Genomic DNA, 9,233 nt, shown 5'->3' on the forward strand with positions numbered 1-9,233 from the left:
GCATGGTGTCTACAAGTCAATGCAAAGAACATGAAAACACAGTGTGATGTACAACAGACTGAACTTAAAACAGGAGGTCAAACTTTAATATAAATAAGCTTCAATAGGTTTATGTATAAGTAGGTCACTAGTGTATACCAGAGTATTCCTATTCGGATATGCATAGAATATAAAGGAGAGACACAACACAAACATTAAACTTACAGTCATAGAAACCAGTGTTTTTGCATGTTTGACTCATTACCATTGATCTAAAATAGTGTTATTTATATTCCTGGCTTTGGGATGGATTGTCGATCTCAAGAAAATTTGAAACCTCTGCTAACCCCTGAAGCTTAGTGAAAGGAAAACAAAGACTGCCAAGAAGTAACACGTATAAAAACCCCAAATATGGCAGGCTATGAAAAATGTTCAGAAGGTTGTAGTGAAAACATGAAAACATGCAAAAACACTGGTAGTTCTTCAATACCTCGCCAGGTGATGCCTTTACAGGTGCACAAAAAGACAAATAGTGCTAACACATTTTACTATGTAGTGCATAGAAGGTTCAGAGAAAAGGTCTTGGGGGGGGGGGGAAAGATGGTCCACTCTGTTTCTGCTTCATAACTGTTCCAGTTTGACACAACCATCCTGCACGTACACACTGATCTGAATTTGGCAAACCTGAATGTAAAAATCTAGGACAAGGATATTTTAGGTGGAAAATTCTGCTAAACCATACTCATCTGATTTTAGTTATCAAAGTTAACTTTCTTTTTGCAGATGTTTGTTCATGCACAAAACGGTGAGAAATCAGTCATGTCTAAATCCAGCTATCATCAAACTTGCGCACATTTAGCTCAGACTATATTAGCTACCCAGAGTTCAAACAAATGAACAATAGTAGGACTACGCAGACACATAAGTCACATCCAAGCAATTGTAGCTTTTATAGCTTTTACAATCAAAACAGTTCTTCATGTCAGGAGTAAACAAATGTCTCTGCTTCTCTTTGGAATTTCTTCTGAGTCTGAGTGTAGATACTGAATGGATTTTAATGGATTCCCTGAAGACTTTTCTGTCATGAGGTTTCAGTTTTGTAAAAAAAAAAGAAAAAAAGAAAAAAGAGAAGTCATATTTTCCCAGAGGAGTTTTTTTTTCCGTTCCCATGCTTTGTCCTGTCACAAGTTATCACTTCTTGGGGTTATCAGAGTTCAGCCACGAGCCATCCTCCTCCACTTCCCGCTGGACGACCAGGAGCATTTCGGCCACGTCCTGAGAAAGCTGCTCACTGAGAAACGTGCTAAAAGAGAGAAAAAAGGACAACACGAGAGGAGAGGTTACAATCACTCTGGACAGAGACAGAGGGTAGATTTCTAGAGTGCAGCATTCTGACACAAACACACAGTGAGGTAAGCCTCAAGTGACCACTCATGTCGGATGAGTCACTGGGTGACAAGAGTTACAGCAGAGAACAAACGACAACATTTGATTCCACTCAGAATAGACACACGCACACACGCACGCACACAGAGATTCCATGTCCACTCTGAAAAGCCCTGAAAATGTTTTAGAGATGGACATATATCCTCACCGTAGTTCTGCTTCTCCTCCAATACAGGCAGGACTCTTCAGTTTGGAGTCCAAGTTGTAATATTGACCATTAACTTGCCGAACTGCGAGCCAGTGCCGCCGTCGGAGTGGGAGGGAGACGATTCCAAGAGATACCCGTGATGGGACATTAAGAATGAAACCCTGGACCTTTGACATGCAAAGGCTCTGAACCGTCCTGTATATTTGAAAGGGACGTCAAAACTCTGTTAGTCATTCATATTGTCTTTGAGAACATTTTATGTATTTCATGTTGCAAAAATCCCACTCCTCCTGGTTCAAATATTTTCAGATATACTAGATGTCTGTAAAAAAACATGTGATTCACATTGCAAAATGCAATTCATACAACTTGTGTAGCAATGAGTGCTCTGCATCTAGATCTAAGTCAAAAAGATACATTTGTACTTTAAATGCAGAGACAAGAAGCTGATGCTTGGTGAACTTCTGAAAAGCTGTTCCATCATTCACCTCCAAGCAGTTGTATTTATCTTTTGACACTTTTGCATGAAAGAAGATCAAACGCACAATCCAATGAAAGAGACAAGCCCAGAAATACAGAGTTAAACAAACACGTTTGTGTAGTCAAGCTTACCTGCGTTTGTCCCACCACACTGCAGCCAGTTCCCGGCTCTGTAGTGCCGCCATGATGACGTTGACGTCATAATTCCCAGTGCCTAACACTGAGCGATGAGGGTTCACCACACACTGTGGAGCCAGTCTGCAAAGATGATTAATGAGAGCAACAGAGATTTAAAAAAAAAAAAAAAAAGGGTCATCCACACCACTTTGTAGTTTGGGTACAGCTCAGTTTTATATTTGGCCATGGTGGGTGGAGAGACCTCTTCTCAATATGATTGCGAACTAAATGTAGGACCTCTCTGAGGTTTGTTGTTTTGTTTTCAGTATGAATGTCCACTTAAGGGTAAGCTTTCAAACTAAACATCCACAATGACTAAGTTCAGAAACAGCTACATTGTTTGAAATCAGGTCAGAGGGTTTTCAGCACATTATTCTTTAACCTCAGTCATGAGCCACAGAGATCATGACTCATTGCATCTCGAAGTCAATTAAGTTAGAAAATAACTTCCTAAATAGAAGCCACATTACACACAATGTTTTTTTTGAGGTGTCAAATTGACTTTCCTGTTCTTAGAGAACACATTTACATTTTCATTCCCTCTATTTAATGAAAAATAAGGGAGTGGATTTTATTATTATTCACTTTTAATACACTCTGCAACCTTACTGCTATATGAAACTAGGGCAGGGTGTGAACAAAAATACGACATCTCTTTGTGGCTCCAGCATTCAGACACATAGAGATCCCGGTTCAGGAAAAGCAAAAAGGTTTTATTTTACAACAATCTTTTGTAGAGAAGTTTGCTGTTCAAACAGGGCTTTGAGAACCTACAGAGTCCCACCAGTCAATCTGGAATTAAATGTTTTGCCTGCGGCAGAATCAACACCGTCCCCCTCCTCTTTCCTCTTCTTCTCAGCTGGTACATCAATGGCAGGCTGTTTCAATCGAATGTTTTCAACGTTATGTTCGTGTCCTGCAAACATGTTATCATTCTGGACCAGAAGAAGACATTTCTAAAGTCAAAGAGATGAACCTCCTGGATCCAAACTGCTGCTGGATAACAGGTCACAATTATAAAACTATATGGACCAAACAGGGGACATATTTTAGTTAAGAAACGAACCAGTTAAGAAGCTTTAGTTTAGCTCCTTAGATTCAAATATTGGCAGAAATTCACAAGATTTTTTTTTTCTTTCCTCTATCTCTTGTTGTCTCTGTTGCTTTCTAAGCAATCTACAACGTTACCCTACCTTTTGCAGATGTCATCGGCTGTCTCTTTGGTGAACACCCGCTCCTGGAGGACGTTGTTCAGTGCATGAATCGCGCACAGCTCCAATCGTTGCTTCTCATGAAACACCTCTCCTTCGCTCATACTAACACTTTATCATGACAAACAAGCACACAGAAGAGGTACTGTAAACACAGTGAATCACAGGAGAACACAAAGCGATGAATAAGGCAGCTAACGCAGTTTGCAGGTCATCCAGGCAAAGGATAACTACAGAGCTACAGTGGCTAAAGTGACAGCATGCTGGTTAAACAACGTCAAAAGTCCACAATAATTAATCAACGATGAATAAACTAAGCAACTGACCTGCTGATAAAGCGATTCTCAGATAATACAATGCTGGTGTCTGACAGCTACATCCAGAAACCGGAAGCAGATCCGTTGTGTTGTTGTTGTTGTGCAGCAGCTGTCACGCCCATTTACGGCATTCACTTCACACTTGAGCAGCGTCCGCTTTATTCTGTTATTCTTATTTCTATAAGTTTTAAAAAAAAAAAAGAAGAAGAGAAATAAAGGACTAAATTAAACATTGAATACAATTTGTCTCCTTGGATACGCAAACAACACACTACCGACCAGACTGTCGTGGCTTTGGCCGCTGTGTTAAAGCGCCCTCTGGTGTCGGATGATGGTTTCTATGGTAATGAATCACCATTTGAATATACTGGTGATTGGATTATGTCTGATCATCTGCAGCAGTAAAAGCTAACAAAAAGAAGATTTCTTAGGCACTGGATTCAACCACAATTTAGGATACAAATGCTTCTCCTGAGAATAACTATTTTTGCAACATGGTATATTTTCTTTTTTTTATATTTGCAGGACAAATATTACACTCCACCATATTTATTTTAAAGTTTTAAATCATAGTTTATATGCAGACGTTCATACTGAAACAAAAAGTACAACTACCAAACTTAACCTACAGCAAATATATTGTGTATTCGAGCGCACTGGTTTCATCTGCACAATTATTTGGCTACTTACAAATTACAAACATTTTCTATCAAAATATAAGTAATTTGATTTGTTACCATATTCATTTAAGGTTTTTCTTCACCTGTTTGAAGTCGTAGTTAAAGGAGGAGTTTATCTTTTGAATCTTGTTCGCCTTTTATTGTATCCCACAAAAAGATTGATCTTTTCAGTCGCTTCATGGGGGATTTGAATTTTTCAAACGGGCCAATGACGGCCGAGCATTAGTGACGTTCCCCACTCTGTGTGGCTGATTGGGTTTCCGACTACGACGTCAAGACAATACCGTATCACGATTGGCCAAATCTTTCTGACGTGTCACCCTACTAAGCTGCCCATTGGTCGGTGGCAGTAGGTTAAACAGAGGATCGTATTTTTGTTCCTGTGTCAACGAAAAGAAGAAAAGAATAGTGTCCCGTTAACCCCGGTTAAGTTTTCACTAAAGATAGTGAATTGAACATAAAGGAAAACTCTCCTCATATCTGTAAGCACGCAGACATCCTCCTTTCTAGCAGAACTCTGTTTGAAGATGGTAAGTCGTTTGGCTTGATATTATTGCTAATGGCTAAAAGCAGCAAACGCTAGCTTGTTTCGATGTTTAGCCGTCGCCAGCCGTCGAGTATTTGAAGTCGGTAATTGCTCCTTTCTCGACTCCCAGACTATAATTTGTAAATTTACAGATTAATTTTCCAATTGTACTATTAAATTCAAAATTGTAATGATTTGCAATATGAATTAAAGACTCTAGAACAGTTTTTCTTTCTGTATAAGTTATCAGATCGAGGCTAAGCTAGTAATGCTAACGCTAATGACAGACGAGCGTAATGTTAGTGGTGAACTTACGTATCGGCTGATGTTTGACATTAAACACATTAAATCCGGCTTTTTGTATTTGTGTTTATCAATTATTAATTGTTCTTACACAGCCTTTGTTAGAAACTTCTTTGACTTCTATTGATGTGAGACATGTGAAGCTCTCATAAGCTGTTCCAGTTTTCCATTTTGTCAGAGCTAAAATTATTATTACTATTATTATTATTGAACAGCAACCAAACATGTAAAGTGTCGTCATGTGTGTCCTTTAGTAAGATTAAATATAGAGGCTATCAGTTGATTTTGAGTTTTAATTCGACTGATACCATTTATGACTCTGTTTTTGCACATTTACATTTAATCTTCCATATTTAATCTTTCATATTTAAGACTAGTAATGCTAAGTTAAATCCTGGTTGTATATAGTCACATTCTTAGTTTTGATATTTTTTACTATTAATTTACTTTGTATTTTATATTATATTGCATTTAGATTTGCTAAGATTGTGTTTTTTACTCTCATTGTGTGTTTTATAACCTGCAGCTGTAACGCCACAATTTCCCAGTTTGGGATCAATAAAGTAATTCTATTATTCTATTTAGTTAAAGCGGATACACTCCTATTTTGTAACTTTAAAAAAATCGTCAGTACTATTGAACATCAGTGGACATCACTAAACAATTTGTTTAGATTTGTTGCAGTGTCAAACAAAAATCTTTCACATTTTTCCTCATGTAGTTTGTGGCTCACTGTGTCGCTACATATTCAAAGCTAAACTGTCTTTCTCCACAGAACTCCAATGTGGAGAATTTGCCTCCTCATGTTCTTCGTCTGGTCTACAAAGAGGTTTCAGCATTAGCAGCAGACCCGCCTGAGGGTATCAAGATTTATCCCAGTGACGAAGACATAACTGAACTGCATACAGCCATTGAAGGACCTGGTAAGGATTTCAGTGGGTGTGATATCAAACTAACGTTGATCATGATTAGACGTTAGACTGAAACACTTGTAGGAACAAATGTGTAAAGTTCCTCATGAGGTAGAAATAAGTTATCTGTATTTCTTTTGATCTCCTTACTGCTTATTATGACGGCTATTAAGTTGCAGTTTTTTATTTATAGGGATTTTTTTAATTGCACCTCTCAAAGAAATGTTTGATCTGTGTCATACTTGCAGCGTACAATATGTCAATTTGCATATCACCACATATTCAGTAATGTATTTTGAAAAGTCTTTGGCAGTAAGTACCTTTTATCATCACACCAAGGTTATAACACCTCTTACCGATTAACCTCTCCAGCTAATGATGAGTCAGACTTGAAAGTTGTCTGGGCATTTCTGCTTATTTGGCTTTAATGGTTTAATGTCAAGATCTGCTCCCAGCTTCATGGAACATCTTGTTATTTCGCATCTTTAAAATCATTCATTTTTTGTGAGGTAAACTTCTTCATATTGTGTCTATTAATGCAGCACTTTTGAAATGTAGAAATTGTTGTTTTCCAATGCTCTGCAAAAATGTATGTGCCATTGTATAAAGGCCTTTATGTAAGGATTTGTAGTTTTTTTTTCTTCTGAAGGTTGTAAGATGACAACACAGCTGACATTGACAATGTCATCTTGTTTCTCGAAGCTTGTTGGCAAAGACCCTGTTATTGTTGAGTAGGCCTTGAAGAACCAGACAGTCCCCATTACAGTCCTCCGCTGTACAATCTCTTTGCATCAGTTTAATTCACTGACTCCTAATACTAGTATTTCTGTCAGATAATTGCATTGGACATATTGAGCATTTCTGTAGTATTATTTTAGTGGAAATGCAGTATATTATATAACTTAATTATTTGGACTTGGGTGAAAGATTTTCTGTTTTTATTTTGTCGCTCTATGACCCTGTTTCTTTTTCTGCTGCAAGTTTGGCACATTCAGAGCATACTGTTCACAAGATTAATTCTTTATGATTTGACAGAGGGAACTCCGTTTGCCGGTGGCGTTTTCCGAATGCGCCTGGTCCTCGGGAAGGACTTCCCTGCGGTTCCACCCAAGGGGTATTTCCTGACCAAGATTTTTCACCCCAATGTGGGCCACAAGGGAGAGATCTGTGTCAACGTATTGAAGAGGGACTGGAAGGCAGAACTTGGCCTCCGACATGTCTTACTTGTAAGAACAACCACACATCTGAAGTTGTCTTTCATCTGTGTTACTATCTTTGTTTCAGCTGTGTTACAATTTTGTTTCCTTTTTTTTTTTCCACATTTCTCATTTCTCTCAGACGATAAAGTGTCTTCTCATCCATCCAAATCCTGAGTCTGCTCTGAACGAAGAGGCCGGGCGATTACTGTTAGAGGACTATGCAGAATATGAGTCCCGAGCTCGTCTACTCACAGAGATCCACGCCATGGGTGGGCCTGGTGGGACCTCTGGGGCGCCTCAGGACCCTAATGAGGGCCCACAGCCAAAAAAGCATGCAGGCGACCCTACAAAGAGAGCAGGGCCTAGTGCAGCAGCTGTGCCAGCCGCTCTGGGTAACGGAGCTAACGGAGCCAGTACAACCAGCAGCAATAGTAACAGTAGTAATAACTCTAGTAATGTAGCAGGGAAAAAGAAAGCAGATAAGAAGCGTGCATTGAGGCGACTTTAATACCTCAGTAAAATTCTCAGTGCGTTTGTGTGTGTGAGTGCGAGAGTGTGTAAATATAAATATTGAAGTGTGCCGATGATGTTTTCGTTTCCTTTTCTGACTATTTCTACCACCTATCCAGACTTTCCACTTTGTACCCATATCTGAAGTTTGTCCTGTTGGCATTAGAGGTGTGTCAGTTATTTCTAAGACACAATGAAATATATTTGTTAGACTTTTAATAGAAAAAGACAACCCTTAGACTGCTGAAATCATGCCATCAGTTGTATTTTTCTTGTGGCCAGGTGTGAATGAACAATACAGGACTTGGATTTTATTGTTAAAACATTGCTTCTTATTTCTGCCTGACATCAGCTCTTCTTGAAGTGATTCTTGGTAAATGCTGCTGTGATGGTACTGTGTACTGCTCAGCCAGACTCACTTGTGAGCCTAAACCAGGATGTTACTCAAAGGAAATAATGGTAGAAGTTGTTTAACTATAATGTAAGACGGCAGTATGTTCACATTAAGGAGAGAAATGTTATTACACCAAACATTAAACTGATTTTAAACTGTATTTTTCATATTATAATCCAGTAGGGCAAAGGTATGGAAAGAGTCATTAGTGGATTATAAAAGGCCTGTTATGTTCTTCACAGAATTTCAACCCCTTTAAACATTTTTTTTTTTTTTTTAAATATTTCTAAAATGGTTTCACTGTCCAGTATATTCAAAAGTTGTTTATAATTGTCATGTTCATACTCGGTTGTCTTGTAGTTTTGTGTGAAGACCTAGATCAGTGGCTTCAAGGGAACAGGGTAGGTTGCCAGACTACTTTATAAAAAAATCTATTATTTGTAGAAAGCATAACATATATCCCTGATTCCCTACAAAGCAGTTTTGTGCTCTCACATACCCAATTCCAGACAGGCCATGGGGGTATCTGAAGAGCCATCAGTAAGAAAATCTCCACGTTTGAATGAGCTTGTCTCCCTACTTGTCGCACTGGCCGGGTTTCCTGGGCAGGTTTTCTCTCTTTTCTAAATGCATGCTGGGCCTACATTTCCCAAGGAAACACACTGAAGCGTTGTGTTAATTTGGATGGAAAAGGTGCCCCTGGAACTCCTGTCACTGTGCAGACTGTTGGCTGGATATTTTGTGTCCATTTTAAATTATTTAAATTAATAAAACATTGAAACACCAGAAGTGGAATGAAAAATGAGTCATTTGCTCTTGATTGAGTGGCATTTCTATGCATAATTGTTTATCAGGGTATACAGTGAAGTGTTGTGCAATAATGAGTGTATGTGCATCAGTATATCCGCTGAGAATCTTTTACTGTTCAGTGACGTATAATATCGCTTAATTT

The 9,233-nt window shown here is 38.6% G+C and overlaps 2 protein-coding genes across 3 annotated transcripts; one reads left to right on the forward strand and one right to left on the reverse strand.

Annotated features, from left to right (window-relative positions):
* Positions 1 to 59: 59 nt before the first annotated feature.
* josd2 (Josephin domain containing 2) lies at positions 60 to 4,626 on the reverse strand. 2 transcript variants are annotated; one of them, XM_020646695.3, is made up of 6 exons: positions 4,522 to 4,626; positions 3,768 to 3,936; positions 3,424 to 3,552; positions 2,186 to 2,311; positions 1,574 to 1,768; positions 60 to 1,282 (listed from the first exon to the last, which is right to left on the reverse strand). In XM_020646695.3, the coding sequence occupies exons 3-6, from the start codon at positions 3,543 to 3,545 to the stop codon at positions 1,171 to 1,173; spliced, it is 555 nt and encodes a 184-aa protein (XP_020502351.1). In that variant the 5' UTR covers positions 3,546 to 3,552; positions 3,768 to 3,936; positions 4,522 to 4,626; the 3' UTR covers positions 60 to 1,170. The 2 variants fall into 2 exon arrangements, with proteins under 2 accessions (XP_020502351.1, XP_020502349.1); XM_020646693.3 differs by having other exon boundaries at positions 4,496 to 4,598.
* A 163-nt stretch (positions 4,627 to 4,789) lies between these two features.
* On the forward strand, positions 4,790 to 9,070 carry ube2s (ubiquitin-conjugating enzyme E2S). The gene is made up of 4 exons (XM_020646763.3): positions 4,790 to 4,968; positions 6,043 to 6,190; positions 7,214 to 7,404; positions 7,517 to 9,070. Exons 1-4 carry the CDS (start codon positions 4,966 to 4,968, stop codon positions 7,883 to 7,885), a joined length of 711 nt encoding a protein of 236 aa, XP_020502419.1. The 5' UTR covers positions 4,790 to 4,965; the 3' UTR covers positions 7,886 to 9,070.
* The last annotated feature ends 163 nt before the right edge of the window (positions 9,071 to 9,233 follow it).

Source organism: Labrus bergylta, chromosome 8 (assembly GCF_963930695.1).
Source record: "Labrus bergylta chromosome 8, fLabBer1.1, whole genome shotgun sequence".
NCBI classification, from domain to species: Eukaryota; Metazoa; Chordata; class Actinopteri; order Labriformes; family Labridae; genus Labrus; species Labrus bergylta.